This window comes from Pararge aegeria, chromosome 12, assembly GCF_905163445.1.
Source record: "Pararge aegeria chromosome 12, ilParAegt1.1, whole genome shotgun sequence".
Taxonomy (NCBI): Eukaryota; Metazoa; Arthropoda; class Insecta; order Lepidoptera; family Nymphalidae; genus Pararge; species Pararge aegeria.
This window is the reverse complement of record NC_053191.1, coordinates 8384522-8404400: the sequence shown is the minus strand read 5'-3', so window position 1 is coordinate 8404400 and position 19879 is coordinate 8384522. Positions and strand designations below refer to the sequence as shown.

The 19879-nt window shown below is 35.0% G+C and overlaps 2 protein-coding genes across 4 annotated transcripts in view; one reads left to right on the top strand and one right to left on the bottom strand.

Moving 5' to 3' along the window:
• The window catches only part of LOC120628077 (flotillin-2), a 295888-nt gene extending 286729 nt beyond the window's left edge, over positions 1-9159 (top strand). For 2 of the 3 annotated variants that reach the window (XM_039896284.1, XM_039896285.1), the window contains 7 exons: positions 2111-2343; positions 4302-4421; positions 5476-5583; positions 6024-6130; positions 7325-7508; positions 8109-8277; positions 8885-8937. In XM_039896284.1, coding sequence (XP_039752218.1) covers positions 2111-2343; positions 4302-4421; positions 5476-5583; positions 6024-6130; positions 7325-7508; positions 8109-8277; positions 8885-8937 — 974 coding nt within the window. Of the gene's footprint in view, positions 1-2110; positions 2344-4301; positions 4422-5475; positions 5584-6023; positions 6131-7324; positions 7509-8108; positions 8278-8884 lie in introns of all 3 variants that reach the window. The other variant, XM_039896283.1, reaches the window with a different exon arrangement.
• A 1817-nt stretch (positions 9160-10976) lies between these two features.
• On the bottom strand, positions 10977-19621 carry LOC120628098 (L-asparaginase-like). Its single transcript, XM_039896315.1, has 9 exons — positions 19369-19621; positions 18386-18508; positions 17883-17995; positions 16665-16790; positions 16309-16433; positions 15668-15900; positions 14980-15140; positions 13772-13885; positions 10977-11088 (listed from the first exon to the last, which is right to left on the bottom strand). The coding sequence occupies exons 1-9, from the start codon at positions 19439-19441 to the stop codon at positions 11041-11043; spliced, it is 1116 nt and encodes a 371-aa protein (XP_039752249.1). The 5' UTR covers positions 19442-19621; the 3' UTR covers positions 10977-11040.
• Positions 19622-19879: the final 258 nt, after the last annotated feature.

Here is a 19879-nt window from a genome sequence, read left to right as displayed (position 1 = left end):
GTTGGTTTGCCGTTTTCTTATTATTATGCAAGCCATACGCCCTTTAATATTCCTGTGATAAGGTTAAGCAAAACATTTTAGCTTTAATTATATTCTATTTGACACGGCTATTAATTAACAGTCCTGGGCCGTGAGGCTTTATTGCGTGGAAATTCTTTACGAAATTCCTTTTTTATGACATAAACTTTATCACCTCCTTATTCAAGTAGGTAGGTTCGAATTACTACCATAAATTTTCGCGTCCAAAATTGGGGTCGGAGATCAGATCTTTGTATGCCGAAGCATAATAGGAGATTTTGTAATTTCACCATTTACGAGACTTTAATGGCCAAATATAAAAAAAAAATTAAAGGGCAATTTGAATGATATTAGTATACAAATAATTTCAAATTTTGCGTACATTATATTTTAAGTTAAACAACGGTTCAGTATTCTGGTAAAGCTTAGTTGAAACCTAGTCTAATTGGGTCACTTGGGAGCTTCCACTGCGACAAATCAGCAAATAGATTGTCAAGTTAATTATTGCATTCACTGGTCTTTGGTCCAGTGGTAAAAATGTTCGATTATGAATCCCGTGCCAATAATGGTAAGTATTTGATTCTATGCCTGTAGAGCAAATTTGTGGTGTACTGCTCCGTTCCTAGGAAAGCCGTCGGTCCCGTCGTCGTCGGTAGTAACACTAGATATATTTAGTAATGACAATCGTGTAGGCCCACTACCTCGCAATATAGCCGCTTGATGGGCTAATCCTCTAATTCCCTCTCTCCTATTAGGGAGGACGCCTGTGCCCAGCTGTGGGACATTAATATGCAGAAGATTATAATTATGATGAACAAAAAGTGACAAAATACTCGGGGTATTTAGTTAGTTTAAAAAAAACGGAACAAAATTTCGAAATCCTCATCATCATCTTGTCTAGCGATGGTGGTGGATTTGTATGTATTTCCAGCGGCTCTCAACGACTCGTCTGTAGTCTTATGTTGCGGGCTCGCAATCCCAGCAACTTGGGCCCCAACGCTATCGGGTTCCCGCCCTTTGCATTTAAAAAATATCAGTACCTCTGGTTTTTTTTAAAGAGCTCCTTATTTCTGATTCAATCAATCTAAGTGTCCTATAGTTCAGAAACAACTGTGTCATTTTCAGTAGTTCTTTGACCTCATTCAAAAAACATGTCAAACATGTTTTAATTTTATATCATCTATGGTCATTTCTAGAAGGTTTCAATCTCCTGTCTTTCTATTTTATTTATGTTATTCTCATGATAACGTCATTGATTGTTACCAGTTTAATGATCCAATAAAAGAGAAAATAGTTAGCGACCCTATCATAAGCCACATTAGCCCTATCATAGCCATAAGTCACATTCTGAAATACGTAGCCACTTATCACTACCGCAAGAAGCGAAGCCTTTCACCATCAAACACACTCTGCGCTTTGATACATTGCTTTGCACCTACAACCTAATTTGGAACATTGTTTGCAAATTCCTCTGATATATACATCTCAGGATTATTACATTCCAACTCGACATATCCACAGAACTTAGGAATTCAATCGCAATTGACAGTGGCCAATGGATTTGATGTTAAGCTTCAAAATATCTATATTGACAAACTATATGTTTCTTATATTTCTAATAGACTTAACAGTATGTTTTTAAACAGCGAGGTTACTACCCCTAATAGCCTAATGATATGGTTGCTTGGAACAGTGTGCTTCCACTTTCATTTCTAGCAAGACAGGACAGCAATGTAAAATTTAAAAATATGACCAAAATATTTTAACTGAGTGTCACTTGTTTATTTTTATGACATTATATTTAGGTTTAATTATTACTTCAATCAGAAGAATAATGGTATGCAAGTTCAAAGAAGATTGAATTCTAACTTATATTAGCTAAAAGTGATAACTTGGATCATGTATCATTTTTTAATAAAAAAAAATCTATAACCTGCTTTTGTCTCTAGAAAGTCAAACGAATGAAGTTTGAATTTTTATATAGCCATCGACTTTGGAATGCAGATACGGCTAGAACTTCAATAAATAATTAACATGTTTTAGTAGTCGCAAACTTAAATCGGTCTGTTAAAGAAACTTTCTTTTTTACCAGGAACGCTTACAGTCGAAGAGGTGTACAAGGACAGAGACCAGTTCGCGGGACTGGTCCGCGAGGTGGCGGCACCAGACGTCGGGCGGATGGGCATCGAGATCCTGTCGTTCACGATCAAGGACGTTTACGATGACGTCCAGTATCTGGCCAGTTTGGGGAAGGCGCAGACGGCGGCCGTGAAGAGAGACGCCGATATTGGTGTAGCGCAGGCCAATAGGGATGCTGGGATACAAGTGAGTGACCCAATCTTGAAACTATCTATACTAGAAACCTCCTCTCGTTTTCTCCAGAAGCTATCTCTATTTAAAATTACGCCAAGATCGATTTACTAGCCGGGCATAACTAAAAGGCAGTTATTTGAATTCTGCTGGGAACAGTACCAGGGATAAAGAGTTTTATCCATATCACGGACGAAGCTATATGTGAGCCCATTTCATCAAGAACGGCGCAGCAGTCGAGACGAACATAAATAGCAAACAAATTCACAAATAGACACACTTTCGTATATATAATATTAGGATGGATGTATGGATTTAAAACTAGCGTACTTAACCTTGTCCTGTCCTTACTTCAATATAAAAATCTTCCGGACAACTTTTCCAATCTTTCTTTTTTCAATATACCTTTATTTTTTATGAAAGAACATTTTATTTCGATATTGATAATAACATAAAAACAATAATTATGTATGCATGTTTATTGCTTTCATCAAGTAATAATGTAACTAAAAAACTTGTTGTTTACATATAACGATTATGAATACTGTCTTATTTATCAAGAAGTTCACACTATTGTGTAAAAGTTGACCTAATGGCTTAAAAGCCTACTTTACGAGTATTTTGTATGCCGGATTTCGTTCAACAAAGACCCTTTACAGGGCTCTATATTTCAGCCTTGGCAGTTTGCCATTCTTCACTCGCGAAAAGGGTTTCAACGGCTTTACGGATACAATGAAAACTAAAACTTACTCTATGCTTAATATATTGTATTGTATTTCGATGCTATTTTTGGGGTTCTGGGAAGTGAAATTGGGCTGGATGATAATATTAAATATTATCATTTAATGATATCATACGTATCCTGAGAAAGACTGTTTGATTTTGCGATTAAAATAAAAAACGGGTCTTTCTTCAGATTTCAAGGCGACATAATGTGGGATAGGGCTAAAACGAAAAGAGACGACATTATTTAAAACTCTCTAGGATATATAGATTATCTACTACTATTATAAACTAGCTCTGTCCGTCTCATATCTCAGATCATGAGTTCCTGACCGCTTTGAATAGTATTTTTACAATCGTGCCTAGAAGAGCACGCTTTTCTGTCGGTCCTGTGTCCTGTTTTATCTCTTACCGGTCGACTTCCATCGGACTTTGAGAATGAAGGATAGTGAGGGCATGTGTTTTTGCTGCGTAGTTTTAAAATCCCCCTGGAGATTGACCACCGTGGTCGAACTCGGTTAGGGAATCTGTTTTTAATCTAGTTTTGCATAACAATTGCTGGAAATTTCGTAAAGCGAATGCGCCTGGCGAGTATGTGTGAGTACCGTCCTTAAAAGTGGAGGTATGAGGGATACCCATATACCATTAGTACTTAAATGAATAAATGTGCTAGAAATGTACCAGATAACAGTAGGTATTTTTTTTGAGCTGATGTCATCTCTGTCGTGTACTTAGTGCGTTAATTGGAAAAATTGGGCTCGCCCTTAATGGCACGGTTAAAGATAGTTGAGGCTCGTTATATTGATTGGTATGATTGGTTACAACTGTTACAAGGTTGTGGATATGATCATTATATATTCTTTAAAAAACTATTAAAAATAAGGAAGAGACCCGAAGAAAGAGGTTCTGTTTAATTTATACTTTGTATGGGTTTCATTATCATTAATAGCTACTTTAGACATTGACTTGAAAACAATGAGGAAATGCACTAAAAAGCAAAAGTAAAAAAATATTTATCGATCTTACACGTAATTTGAAATCGAATAGTCATTCATCCAATTCAGTTTCTTATAACTGTCTGTCCGCATTAGTTACGCATGGGTATTATGTCGACTTAAAGTTTTTAAAAAAAAATTAAATATCTAATATTTGACTCTTTCTTTGGTATCATTTATTTCTAATTCTACTTTTAATTTATATCTAAATCATAACCAGAAAACATTAATTTGTAACAACGTTGTATTTTAAAGGAAGCGGAGTGCGAGAAGACTGCGATGGACGTGAAATACGCAATGGACACCAGGATAGAAGACAACGCAAGGATGTATAAGCTGCAAAAAGCTCAATTCGACCAAGAAGTTAATACTGCTGTAAGTACCTAGTTTTTTTAACAAGGTTTTGTCTGAAGTGAAGACGAGCTACAAACCAATCAAATTATGGTATAAAATTTCATTTTATTAGAAGAAGGTAACGGGTTATTGTTTTTCTTTAGCTTTTTACATTATGTATAGTAATAGATTTGCACGCTGGCATTCTTAGAGACGTTACCGAGTATCGAACTGTAACTTTAAAGTAAAATGGACCTAATGCTACTTGTTTTATAGTCGTGAGTTCCGCACTCCAGATTTTTATATTACAATCGTACTGCCATGAGCACTGCTGTAGCTGGTCGAATTTCAGCTACCTTTATAACAAGACTGATGATGATGTTTTACTAAACTGTTGCGTAATAGCGGCAATTGCAGATAGATATAATATGCCTAATATGCCCATTCAAAATTAATGTCCAAGACTCCTTGTGGCCTATGTCCATAAAACATATAAAATTACCTGTAAAGTGATGCTATGTAAAAAATTACATTAAAATCGGCCTAGTGGTGTATTCAAACACGCTTGCAGCACACCCTTGTGGACTGTAGCCGTAAATTATACCTAAAAATAGAATCTAATGCATAGAATTGACAAGTACCTAGGTAAGAAATGCCATAAATCTTTACTGACAATTTCGAACAAATTTTGAACATTGCAAGCATGTTACAGACCGACAGACAAGAACAGTCGACTAATAACGTTCACTATTGGGACGGGCGTTAAAATAGAGCGACCTGTATAAACAAATGTAAGCCTACTAGCTCCTATCCGCGTTCTCAGTCCGCGTCTATTATGGTTTTTTAAAAATCCTGTGGAAACCGTCAATTTTCCTGGGATAAAAAGTACTCTCCGCCCTTTCACCTAACACTTTGCCAAAAATCACTCCGCTCTTTCACCTAACTCAATGCCAAAAACCAAGTTCATTTTTTGCTTAGTTAGGGTGTAAACGAAGGACAAACAAACAAACACTATCGCATTTATAATATTATAGTAAGGAGAAGGTGTATACTATACTATGGAAGCCGGATAAATGAGTGTTTTATATATTTCCAGAAAGCGGAATCCGCTTTAGCCTACGAACTGCAGGCCGCGAAGATTAAACAGAAAATTCGAAACGAAGAAATACAGATCGAAGTTGTGGAACGTCGCAAACAAATAGAGGTATGTTATAATATAATGACAACGTGGTTTAACGTGCTCTCCGAGGAAAAGAAATGTATTTGCTTGCAAAATTACAGTTGCAAAATTGTTATATACTGATTAATTAAAGCGTAGGTACAATTTTTCGCCGAGTAAGGGCATGCAAATATATTACAAAAAAAAAGAAACACAAACAATACAAATATTATTAAATTAACTGTCAACATAATATAGTTTATAGTTGAATATTTAGTTCAATAGTTTACTAGAGATTGACATCACCGATTTATTGGTACTAAGAAATTCTAGACCGAACCTTGCCTTTGTGGGCAGTCATCGGACCTGCTAACTTCTAAAACGATCACTTGGTTCGAAACACTAGGTATCCTTATTATTTTGGTAGGTATCTACCTTCGAGTATATAAATGAATTAGGGAATAATAAAATAAACTCTTTTACAGGTTGAACAGCAAGAAATCATGCGTCGTGAAGAGGAGCTGGTAGCGACAGTCCGCCTACCGGCTGAGGCTGAGGCCTACCGTTTACAGACCATTGCTGAAGGAAAACGGTACTTCTCTCACATATTACGAACTCATAGCTTCATCTGTATGTACTGTTCACATGTTCTGTAGCCCTGGTACTCTACCGATGTAGTATCCATCATCATGATCAATTGCCTATATATATATATATATATATATATATATATATATATATATATATAACAGTTCACTGCTGTCTGCTGCACTAAAGACGGGAGGGTTTGCGCATAATCACGACGCTGGGCAGAGGGAACGGGGATCGCGAAAGAGGGCAGCACAGATTATTACTCTGCTGCCCGTTCTCTGTTATATTCCCTAAGTCGCCACGTACGACGGAAAGATTAGGTGTGGTGAGAACTGATCTGCCTTCACCAGACGGCACGGTTTGTATCCTTGAGACGGATATAGGATACTTTTATCTCGCATCTAGGTACAATCCTCATCAGATTCACAAATAAGCTATTTTGCCTGTGTATGTATGGCTTGACAAAGAAACCGTTTTCGAAGAAAATTGTCATAGTTATTTTGTGTTTTAAATACAGAATTAGACAAATTTTCAGCTTGAAGAAGTGAACAGTTCCCAGGGAGATTTATACTAGGAAACAACATTCACAGAAGTATTTACTAGCAGCGACTACTAAAAGTAGTTACAGTAGCTAAACTACTGTCTGTAGAGCAACTTTCGCAAATAAATAATAATAAAATAATAATGCAGGATGTGTTCCTTGCATAACCTGGGAAGTGTTGCTCTATTTATAGGCGATGGTTTACCACTTACCATCAGGTGGGCGTTTTGCTTGGTCCATAAAAATAATAATGGTTTAATTAGATTAAAAGTACATTTTTTTTTCTTAAATTACCCTGGACCCCCAACCTAGGATATCTCGTGTTTTGACGGTCAGTCTTCCCATGAGTACATCGAAATTAGAGAAAAACAGAAAGAATACATAATTTAGAAGTTTACATTATCAACATTCAATTTATTATGTGTGTGTGTGTGTGTGTGTGTGTGTGTGAGTGTGTGCATGCATGAATGCGCGTTAGTGTGCGTGTGCGTATGCGCGTGTGTGGGTGTCGACGTCGGGGAGAATTGTTCACTGGTGTCTATCAATTAATAAATATAAAAAAGCACATTATAGTTTGCTTTGGTAGTCCAGTTTTGTCAAGATTGGATTTCTACAGCTATACCTGATTCTATTCAATATGACTGTTGTCAACAGGACCCAAACAGTGGAAGCGGCTAAAGCTGACGGAGAACGTATCAAGGTACTCGGTCTTGCCGAAGCGCACGCGATCGGTGACGTTGGTAAAGCCGATGCTGAGCGGATGCTCGCTAAGGCAAAGGTCTACAAGCAATATGGTGACGCTGCCATCATGGCACTTGTACTCGAAGCACTGCCAAAGGTATGTACATCGTTTTTTATTAAATTAACTAGCTGTACCATTCTACTTTGTCGGCGTATGTTTCACTCTTATAAGATTTACACCAACGCGGAGTTTTTTTTTAGATTTTTTAAAGGGGATTAATTACGTTATACGTTATAGCGTTACTTTAACCGTACGTATGGGAAGCTCGCAAAAGGAATATTTTGTTCCGTTTTTGCAACTTTTTTCATTGATGACCTTCTTCCTATTGGTCGTAGCGTGATGGTGTATAACCTAAAGCCTTTCTCGAAAATTGCGCCAATTCGAACCAGCATTTCCTGAGATTATATCTTTTTATAGGTAGGTATTTCATTAGCAAAATTAATTAGTGAAAAATTACTATTTCTATTACCAGTTTGTTTTCCAAGTAATAATAGTTTTAATTTTTCGCTAACAATCGTCTTTCTTGTATAAACTACTGCGTTTAGGCTTTAGAGCAAATTTGTTGTGGTTTTTTCTAATTACAGCTTACCTACTATTACCCTTCACCCTCACGTCAGATGTATAATTTTGCGCTAGCAATGGTGGAGATTTTTCTTTTTTATTTCTTTTTATTTAAATTATTTTATTGTTTTTTAGATCGCTGCCGAAATATCGGCGCCACTAGCGAAGACGGATGAAATAGTACTGGTCGGTGACAACGGCACTACGGGGGAAATTGCTCGACTGGCTGGGGCCATCCCACCAGCCGTGCGCACTCTAACTGGCTTAGACCTCGCACAGGTCCTTAAGAGACTGCACCCTTCAGGTAAGAACGCTGTAATCTTCAAATAATGAGGCAACAATTTAAACGCTCTTCAAAAGCATATTGTACAATGAGTTTGGTAGATTTGATTTCACAGTCGAGGCGTTATTAGGCGCGTGAGCTGATGTAATAAGGTCCTAATTGAAACTACTGTTTAGTACAAAATAAACTCTACTTCCATCAGAGTTTAAATAAGTAAATAAATATCCCATTACAAAACCAAGTGTCGAGTGTCGATTTTCGATAAATGAAGTTGAATGAACTGATCTATGTAGTTCTTTTATAGCAAAAAAAAATATTTTTTAATCATATTTCTGAGTAAATTGTTGTCCGCTTTACTAACGCGATTCAGTTTAATTAATATAAATAACAAAGTTACCTCTAAGGAAAAAAGAATACCTGATTGTACCTACTATATTAGAAGGTACCTATAAATTTAAAAAGCTTTTTAAAATAAACCAGATAACATATAATTTAAAAAATATTCACATAAAGGTAATACATAATAAATAACATATTTTCGCAAATGTATAAAAAAACATTAATACACGTGGAACGTTTGAACAGTCATTGTGCGTACTTGTGGTGAAATATTCTATTATTGTTACAGAAGAGCTGTCCTCGTCGTCTGGTCTTAAGAAAAAGGAGGTGACGGCTTGTTAAGTGGTAAAAGCTACCGTATTTCGAGTGCCATAGAATTGAATGTTAATTACTACTTACTGAAACGGTCAATAGAGTATAACGTACACTCGCGAACAAATAGTGTGATGTATTAAAATACAGTTTTATTTATTTATTTTTGCAATTAAATATCCCTTAAGTGTGAAACCAAGATAACGATACCACCGATAAGAAATATATTGGTTTGCTGTGAAAATGTTTATATTTTTTAATCATATAAATCGCATTTGAAAGTCTTTTGAGTGCATATGGTTTCCAAGCTTATTGTTATATTTTATTTATATAAATGGTTTTTATTCAGTATGCTAAAAATACCATGAATTTTATTTTAAATCTTTTGCGCTTACGTATACTTAGATACATATTGTAAGGTCTACATTTACATATACGGCGTCCTTTAAGGAATATTTGTGTCCTTTTATTTCTACATAAATTTCATCATGTAATGAGAATATTTTATATAAAGAGATTGAACATTTTGGTAGCTCACTCAATATGTACCTACATTTAATTGTTGAAAGTTTAGTGTAAAGTTCTAGCTTCATAACCGTGCTTTCATTGTTTGTATCACTTTGAGCGAGGATTTATGAATACATAGTATATGTGATTTTAAGCATTTACACAAGTGCTTCTTAGACGGTTAATTTTTTATCGTGATTAACTTTTTAGGACGCTCTCCATATCAGTATATTAAAAGTCTAAGAAAGCAATTGATACAAATAATGACAACTCTTATTTCTTTTCATTCCAGAATAGGTGTCCTTTGTAAATTTGTATCGAAAATGTCTTCAAGTTTGGATAAAAAAAAACTTTTAAAACAAAACTTTGTAAAATAGACTGTAGAAGTTTAGATTTTGTACTGTATTTATCAAATAATGAACAAGTAAGTGTTCTGAGACACTGCCTTCTTATGGTAGAAATATTTACAATTTTACTGAAATTCTATTGACATTAAGAATTGATCGTGTTCAGTGTTCAAATAAATGTTTTAACGTTTGTGCACATTCACTTATATATATTAATATAATTTACACTTTGTGATGTCACTTGTCTGCCAACTATTATTATAGCATTTTAAAAAACTTTGCTAATTTCATTAAAGTGGATAGGTCAGAAAAGTCAGACCATTTTTGTCGCAATTTATCAGGCTTCTTAATATTTAAATTAGTTTTTTTGACCATTGTGAATGTGACTGTACATTGTATGACGTACTAAAATTTTATAACTCGAAAAACTTGAAATTGCTTTTAAAAGTTTTATAATTGCTTTTTACTTATAATATTGATGAGATATTATTAATGCACAATTTTATGGATTTTACTATTTTATTAATTTTTTATTATTCTACTTTATTTTCTCATAATATTGTTGTCTTCTTGCATTATTCTTAAATGATGATTGTATAATGGAACTTTTATTTTAAATGAATGTATGAAAAATATCTTGTTTTTATTTTCTTTTGATTTTACTCAGAAAAAATATTAGAAGTATATACAGAAAGTAGTTATCACCTACCAAATTAATAGCACACTGTACGACAGCGTGGACCCACAACGTTCGCCGATGTAGGATGGCGGGCTTAGATAACGTAGGTACTGCGACCCTAATGATTATAAGGTATCTGTGATTAGTGATAATTACTAATAGAAAAGCTAAAGGCCAAACTTTAATCTTAAAAGTAGTAAACTGTGTGTTTTAGTTACTGAAATGTATTGACATTGCTTACCTAACGCAATAGATTTATTTGCGATATCGATTGCGATTTGCGATTCAATAATATAATATAAGCACTAACGGCGACCTCCGTTGTGCAACGGTGAGCGCTGTGAACTTAAGTAGGAGGTTCCGGGTTCAATTCAATATGCACTTTCTGAATTTTCTCTGGTCTGGTGGGAGGCTTTGGCCATGGCTAGTTACCACTATACCGACAAAGACGTGCCGCTAAGCGATTTAGTGTTGCAGTCTTGTAGTGAAATTTAAAAAATGATAAATGTGAGACAGGTTTTAAGAAAACAAGTGGGAATTAAATATTAATTTATTAATAGTATCTAATTTTATTCTAAATACAGTATCGCGTTCCAGTCGTCAATGGTTTGGGTTGTATAATTCACCTCGTATGTTAGTTTTCATCAGCTGTAACAAAAAATAACAAATTAAATTTAGTTACTCTTTTTACACATCCCGTAGGAACCGTTTGTTTTCCTTGAATAAAAAGTAGCCCAGCACAGGCTAGTTTTTATTTCAGAAAAAGCATATCCTGGGCTACTTTTTATTCCAGGAAAACTCTCCGTTCTATCAAGTAACTATATGCCATAAATCAAGTAAGTTGGTTTGTAAGTTAGGGCGTGAAGGATGGACAAACAAACAAAATTATTATAACGGTATTAGTAAAGATTGTACGGATTTTATAACAGTACGCTTAGTGAGTTTCCATGCTCGCAATCGTGGGGTTTTTCTGGTATCGAAAGATTGACAGTTCAAAGCAAAAGGGACATAATGTTATTCTTGTTAGAGTCGCAAATTCTGTAATCTTGTCTTTCATCTTGCTAAGAGCGCTTGTTGTAGAAGTTAGTATGAATTTGAGTTTAAAGTCTAGGCTCATAAATTCCATTTTACGATGACACACCAGAGACTCAATAGTCCGTAGAAACGGACCTAAGATTAGGAGCGTGCTAATCTCTTACGAAGAGGTCAGTATTAGTTATTGTTAACTACGACTTACTTAAAGCTCATAGGAAACGAGGATTTTATGTTTTGTTTTTTTTTCAATGATTATTCTTATCCGCATTTTGTTACAATATACACAGATTTTTGTCTGGAGTCCACGTATACACGTGATTGCGGTAGTGGCGTGCATTGCATATATGCAAATAAGCAGTGCATATCCTAATCTCAGGGTCTTAAAGAGCCTTCAGATTGGACCATTAAAGTTTTGTAATTAAAAAACACTAAGTAAAAAATATATGAAAGCGCCATCTAGTAATGAGCGGCCAAACTTCTAGGTCAATTGTCGCTAGACAGGCGACAGCGCAACAAGCACGCGCGAGGCGCATAGCGTACAAAATAAAATTTTCTACTTCATATTTCAATTTTTAACCGTAAACGTATTTAAATCTCATATTATCGATTGCAGGATAAATCAATTATTATGAATCACTCTACATATGACGCCCTTTACTGTTGCATAGAAATATGAAATAAAATAAGCACGCCCAAAGAAAGAATCGTTCTGCTAGATGTGTGCGTGCAAGTTAGTAGTGTGTGTCGTGTAATGTTATAATCGTGCGCATGTACTTACAAGATTAGCATCGGTCTTGTGTGAACAGTTTCATTCATAAATTCTTTAAGTGTGGGTGTATATAAGCACTGCTTAAGGAAGTGGATAATCAATTACGTGTTTGATTTCTTTATGAGTAAAATGATTTGCTTGGTTTGTTATTGTTGTTAACGGTCATTATTCTTTTTTTAGAATTAAAAACATTATTCACAAATGTAAATACCTTTTAGTGTCTTTTAAGAAAATTAAGGAACTAATATAATCGAATGAGTCTTTCGTTTTGAAAATAATCTATGAAACCAAACGCTGTCTAAATTTTGAAAAATGAATAATTTAGGTTTTCCAGGAATCATTGGAAAGTGAGAGAGTTAACAATAAAAATAGTTTCTATTTATTGTTTACATATCAAAATAAAATAGCGTTCGTACCCATACTTACAAAAAATTAAAGACATATTTTGACTAATTTCGATTGCAATATTATTATTAGCATATTCAATCGCCATTATTGTTTACCTTCAAACAATGCTGTATGGCGTTGGTGATAAATAAACGGTTCAAGTGCATAAATTCAGTAATTTATAAAAGTTTGAGTAGTGATAGTTTAATGTGTTAAGGTTAATTTATAGTTTATTCATTCATTTTATAATGAAAGCATATTCGTGCGGTCTTTGTTTGGGTTCAGTGTGCCTGGAAAAAGTACTTAGAGAAAACTTTAATTTCTATCCCTATATCGTAAAATTAGAAATCATTCGCAAAGGAAGGAGTGTACCAATGTTACAAATATCCCAAAAAAATGTGATAAAGTAACACGTATGTTTAATAATAAATATTACGAAAACTATTCTTGGCTAAGCGGCTTTGTACAATCGATTATTTTGCTTTCCTTTTGTTTTATTGGCCAATATACGTAAAGTGTGGAATGATATAGGATATAGTGATCTTCATAATTTTCATAAAGACGCTAAAAACATGATATGTTGGAAAAATATTATCATCATCAGTGTGCTTAGAAAATGCTGCCGAATGGTGTGTCATAATTTTGTGACTTAAATGAGGGTATGTACTTTTATTCAATTAGCAGTAGATAGACGATAGTATTAAACCAATCAAAAATATAACTTTCATAAAGTAATTTGATTATAAACCGACATACCTATCTAAAATCTAAATTTTAATTTTACTTTATGTTTGTGCTGAACACCTTGTGCATACCCTGGGTCCAAGGGCTATGCACGCCACTGGCCGGTAGTTATGAAGCGTAGCAGTTTGATCTGACCTTGGTCCGTGAGCGAGCATTTAGGACCTCTAACAGTCACTGGGGCAATACAGATTGGTGCAATTTAACGAAATATAATCACCCAATTCAAAATTCGAACCCAGCACTTCGTGGTCCGTGGTCAAACATGCTAACCACTAGACCAACTAGGCAGTTAAGTTAAAGCACTCTGGTTAAGATTTTTAAATTTAAAACTTTTAGGTACTAGGAGTACAGACCTTGTAAGGAAGGGTTGTTCCGAAAATTTGATTAGGTACTTACCTCAACTTTTTCCTGGTAGCTGAGTTCAGTTTTTGTAAGCACGTAGGAAAGTTTTGCCAGCGCTGCCTCTGCCGTCATATCGAATGCAGGTACTACACCGCACTCCACTAGCAGCTGAAAATGTTTTGAACCTTAGTATGTACGAAACTTAGAACTTCGTAATAAATAAAAAATGTACTACGGCAATACATACATTGCCATCTAGCCCCAAAGTAAGCGTAGCTTGTACTATGTGTACCAAGATTACTGATGAATATTTTTTTTATGAATAATAAACATAAATACTTTTTCTTTATTTTTTAATAAATAAATAAATGAATACACTACGGTAAAACCCTCATCGCCATCTAGCCCCAAAGTTAGCGTAGCTCGTGTTTATTTATTTATTTATTAGCTTTAGTGTTATAGGTACTAAGATAGCTGTTGAATATTTTTATGAATATAATACACATAAATACTTATAACATATAAATAAACACCCAAACACTGGAAAACACATTAAGTACATCACACAAACATTTCCCAGTTATGGGAATCGAACCCACGGCCTTGGACTCAGAAAGCAGGGGCAATTTATATCAAGTTTTATCGTTATCATATTAAAACTCGAGGGTTCAAGCACCGATTGTTTTCGAGTATCCAAACAAACACATTAGAAGTCATCTTTGGTCAAAACATCTGCGATGTCTGCAAAATTTCTGAGGTGATTCTTAATTGACACTGTACGTGTAAACTCACAAGTACTTATATCATTGTAAACAAACCCTTCATGTAACTGACAGGTCTTAAATAATATCCTTTTCCTAACCGAATGTTAAAATGTAAATAGTTGATGTTGGAAAAGAGCTACTGCTGAGTTTCTTGCGGCTTCTTCTCGGAACAATCTGTCTTCCGAACCGGTGGTAGAGTCACTAAAAACAGACAGACTTGACGTTTCAAAAGTGCTTATATTAGGCCTACTTGAAATAAATGAATTTTGGATGTGATTTGGAATGGGAAATATAATGGTAGTCAATTTTATACGACTGAAAACCTTAATATTGATAAGTAACTTTTACTATTGTTTTAAATCATTTTTCATAATATACATAAATCTTACTAAGTATGTACTTTTTCTTCAAGAAAACAAATCCTTTAGGAAAAAGTTGCGGCTACCAAGCGTCTGTAACCTACCTACTAGTATGAGAAATAAGAACATTAAATCTTACAAGTCCAGTCTCGTAGATGGCCTTTCCCTGCACTGTCCCGTTTATGCACTGAGTCACGTTTACGACCAGTACGTTGTTCTTCACAGCTTTCTCTATTTCCTTATAGATCTCTTTGCGCTTGATCGGAATATTTCCGTTTCCGTATGTTTCTAGGACTACACCTGTAAAATAAAACGCCTAACTAAAATATAATTTCATCATCATCATCATCATATGAACCCATTGCCTGCCCACTACAGGGTAGGTGTCTCCTCCAACTATGAGAAGGGGTTAACCACCACGCTGGCCCATTGCGGATCGGTGGAGTCCACACAACTTTGAGGACATTATAGATCACTCGGGCATGCAGGTTTCGTCACGATGTTTTCCTTCACCAGCAAGTAATATTTTAATTGCTTAAAAATACGTGGTTATGTAGAAGCTGGGAGCGGTGTCGTGGGAAGCGGCGTAGATAAACAATTCATCTCGACCAATGGAATCTCAACAATTACTTTTTCACAGCAAATATATATATTTACTTGTGACAGACCTTTTGTCCTTTTTCTTGACTAGTGCCGTTCGTTTCCTATGAATTCCTGCTCGGGAGTCTATCAATTACTTAATCGAAATCAGTTGCCCCTGCGCCATCGCGACCCCAGTAGGTACCTCATGGTACCCCAGTAGGTTTTTATTGCTACACTAAACATACCTTCCATTCCTTCAAAGACCGCTCTTATAATTTCTGGAGTAATCGTGGGTGCTACTTTTAACACATAAACTTTCTGGGCAAGTTTGTCGTGTAGTCTGCATTCATCGGGAACTGAGCCAGGCGGGTGGATGAGCATTTTTGGATCTACTTCAAGTGTTGTTTTTGCCTCCAGTAGTGGCGGGAAGTTTGGGGAATCGAAAGCGTATATTTTTGTGTTCGAGACTTTCTTCACTCTGAAAATAACATAGCAATTTATTAACAAACTGGCGAATGTTTAATTAAAGCCCATACATATAGATAGTTAGATTAGTTCATTAATATCACAGTATTTGTAACGCTGAAGATAAATAGTAGGTTATAATTTTGGTAAAATAGTTAATACACGTCACTCTTTTTAGGACACAATGCACTGCATGCAAAAATGGCTCAACACCTCCCAAACTCAAACATGTTTCCGCGGGTGTCGTTTAAGGTGACTAGGGGAACATAACGGAGGGCGACCTCTGTACTACTACTCATGTACTGCGACCAACCCGTCTGCCCTGCATGGTGATTATTGGCAAATCGTCCCATTGAAAAAGGTCTTTAGCCCAGCAGTGGACTGTGATAGGCTATTGATCGATGACTAAGAAGCCATATACCTTGTTCCCCTAAAAAGCTTAGCACCGAAGAACACTGTAACTTCAGGAATGTGTAACGTGGCTGCGATCAAGATAGCGCATAGTATGTTGTTGTTACCATCACTGCGAGGCTGGAATATCGGCACCTGAAATGCAAACATGGCAAATTCATTATACGAATCAAGAATTAAGAAGTTCAACAGCCCAACCTGCCCGATTTAGAAAAGTTTCTACAAGTTGCCATCCAGTCCGAATAATAATTTGTCAGAGCCAGTTGTAGGTATTTGTAACTTTTTCATGGAGTTGATACGTTCCCATGTTTTGCTTAGTAAGCTAAGGATGAAAATAATGGTTGTGAAATGTTCTAAACAACTGACCTGCGCTCCAGTGAGTACTACTGTCTTGCCAACCGATTCCAACATAAATGACAGCACGGAAGCACCGTATGCCGTCGTATCCGTTCCGTGCAGGACCACAAATCCATCGTAGTCATAGTAAAATTTCTGAAAATCAAAAAAAAATAACCTTTATCTACTTCCGTGCTTTAAGTCCTCTATAAAAGATTTTAAAACCGTAAGCTTATCGCCAACATTAAAACACCCAATAAAAGCGTCGACGTTTCAGATCCGTAAGTCATCATTGGCAACACGCACAACAAAAGAAGTTTATTCCCATTGATTATTTTACACGTATATTTTATTTGGATATTATATCCACTTTTACGCCAACGCTACGAGCTGATAAAGCGAAGAAAAATGTCACTGGCAGGTGACAAACATAAAAACTTTGGCTTTTATGTTGTTGGATATTTATAAAATGCCATGGATAAAGGTACCTGACCTTTATCCATAGCATTATATAAATATAATGAAGATTTCTTTAAAAAATTTTAAGGCAAGTAACCGTAGTGAACTTTAAATCGTATAGCTTAAGAAAGGGGTGTTAAAAAAGACCTTTTAAAGAAAACTATTTGGGTACATAATAGGATTTGGAAAAAGTATTTCACAGAGTTCATTGTAAAAGTAATTTATTTTTCTATCTATATATATAAAAGAGAAAGTGTGTGGGTATGTTCCGTATAGGCTTCGAAACGGCTGGACCGATTTCAATGAAACTTTCAGGGAATCTCCGGATTGACCTGGCGAGTAATCCTGTAAAGTTTAGTGACGATCGGAGCACTCCTATTTTTGAACTGTCGAACTGTTAAATACAGCTTTTGTTAAATATGATGATATACTATTGTTGGGTGTACATGTGTGTAGATAATGATCTTCACCCGCTCGAGAAGATAATAGAAGAGAGTGAATACGGAGAGAAATAAATGATTTAATATATTATGAGAAATTAAATAATACGGGCTGGGTACGCTAGTTATTTATAAAAATGTGCAATTTTGTGTACTTGGATGACTTCGTTTTCCAATTACGTATTTGAATTAAAAAATCATAGTGGGTATTAAATGAAATTTTATCAAATTAATATGGGACCAATTCTAATTTTCTAAACCAAAGTTTATAAATAAATAATAAAGCATAAGCGCTTTCTTTGAAGTCGTTTGAAAATAAAGGAGCGTGTTAAAATTAAATAGATATTACCTTTATATCGCGAGCCATTTTAAGCCAGTCTTCGATCATGAAATCTGATGAATCCTTTAATTCTTCGTATTCGTAGATTTTGTATAAAACTTTAATATCTGTATCTTTGCCATCTGAAAATTAAAAATCTTCATAACACGTGCATTTTAATGCCCCCAGTTTCTGCAAGGCCCATAAAATTTTTGATAATTTGAATTAGACAGCAAACTTAATTGGTTTATTTTTATTTTTTGTTTGTAAGCAGAAAATAAAATTGTTGTAAAATTTCCGTAATTGGTAGTTACAATCTTTATTGGCATTTGGCATAACCACGTAATTAACTGCGTTAGGTGTAGGGATTAGTTTGGATATAATTAATAATTAATCATTAGACTGATTCGTTGATTATATATATATATACCACATTCATAGAAAAAAGAAAGATTGTTACTTATTTAAATTGTTACCTACTGTAAAAAAGGGGCTGTCGATTTTCGACAATTAAAAAAAATTCTAATGAGTACCTGGTAATACAAGGTAATCAGCTTTGTCCGTCTTGGCCAGGTGTTTGTGCCAATAACTCTCGTCGTGAAGTTGCGATAATTTTCTAATCACTCTGTGCTCTATGTCTTTTTGCGGAGTCAATACTAAAAAATAAAAATTTTACTTAATCATTAAGTATTAAGTACATTACAATTCTACAAGAAACCCTGATCTAAATATTCTTTTAATCAAACTTTTTTTTTCGGCCTATTTTTTGTACATAACTTTTTTTTTTAGTTATTTTTTTAAGGAAGTTAAAAATGTACCTATATAACTATCAAGGAAATCCAAATTGACTATCCTTGATAGATATAACCAAAGATGACTTTATTAAATGAAACATGTGATAGGTACCATACCTACCAGGGGTTCATAATGCCTGGTGGTCCTGGATTTAGGTGGTCTCTACCAGTAAGCATACTATTGTATGTCTTATTTCCCAAGTTCGAGTTGGAGTGTTGAGTTGTCTATAGTTTAGTTAGTCAGGGAATCTTCGGCCGCGGTAAGTTACCGGCAATGTTTTAGCACCAATCAATTTATTTTTATATAATAGTAATAACTAATAAGTCAGCCTATTTGATTCTAAGATGCCCATACCGGACGCGGTTTGTATTACGCAACGCTTATCTTCGTGGTTAGATAATTAAATGGTGAAGTTGGAATCAGATAAACAGTTTTAGACAACAATACGAATCAAAAATTAAACCTACCATAGTCCTTATCATAGCATATCATAAGATTAACGCGTGTTATTTATTAATGATGCGAGGTACCTAAGACTTAATCGCGCAAAACTGACTAATGATTGCATTGTCATAAATTTATCAGTACATTTACCTCTAATCTGATAAATTCAAACTTATGATACCGAAAGAGCTCGAGAGATACGGAGAGAGATTTCGGTGCGAATCGCTTATGATTTTCCTACAGTAAAAAAAAGTCCAAAGAAAAAAATTCCACTTACCGCCTTTCTCATTTTTCAACATTCCAAAAGTACCACCGGTGTAGATAACAAGAACTCTTTTGATTTGACTCATTTTTAACGGTTTAAAAAACTCCGGGAAGGTTAACAATTTCTCTACGATATTTTATTTATTGGGAACACGTGGCGTAGTTATCTGTACGTTGCGTAAACTAACGGCTAATTGCAAAGTAGATGAGTTAATATTGTGAACTGTTTCAATACGATAACGTTTATTAAAGCGACTCGTTGGATACTATATTTATAAACGGTTATCAACCGAACTTATATACAACGACACCTACTTCTTCGGGAGCTAAAAATTCAACATCACGATTACTGGAATAGATTACCAATTTGTTAAATGAGTGCAAAACATTGGTGTGCAAAACAGTGGAGTGCAAAATGGTTCTTATTTTGTACTTACGAGTACTATCGGTTTAATCATCGCTTCTGAAGATGTGATAGCAATCAGAACTGATAACGCGGAGCAATCCTACCAATAACTCAAATT

What these genes read in the sequence shown, in the direction of transcription:
- LOC120628098 (XM_039896315.1), bottom strand. Translation starts at nt 19,441, where the DNA reads ATGAGTCAAATCAAAAGAGTTCTTGTTATCTACACCGGTGGTACTTTT. An exon ending in AAGCTTTTTAGGGGAACAAG is followed by an intron (nt 15,901 to 16,308) that starts GTATATGGCTTC and finishes TGTTATTTTCAG; the next exon opens with AGTGAAGAAAGTCTCGAACA. An exon ending in GCTACCAGGAAAAAGTTGAG is followed by an intron (nt 11,089 to 13,771) that starts GTAAGTACCTAA and finishes TTTTTGTTACAG; the next exon opens with CTGATGAAAACTAACATACG.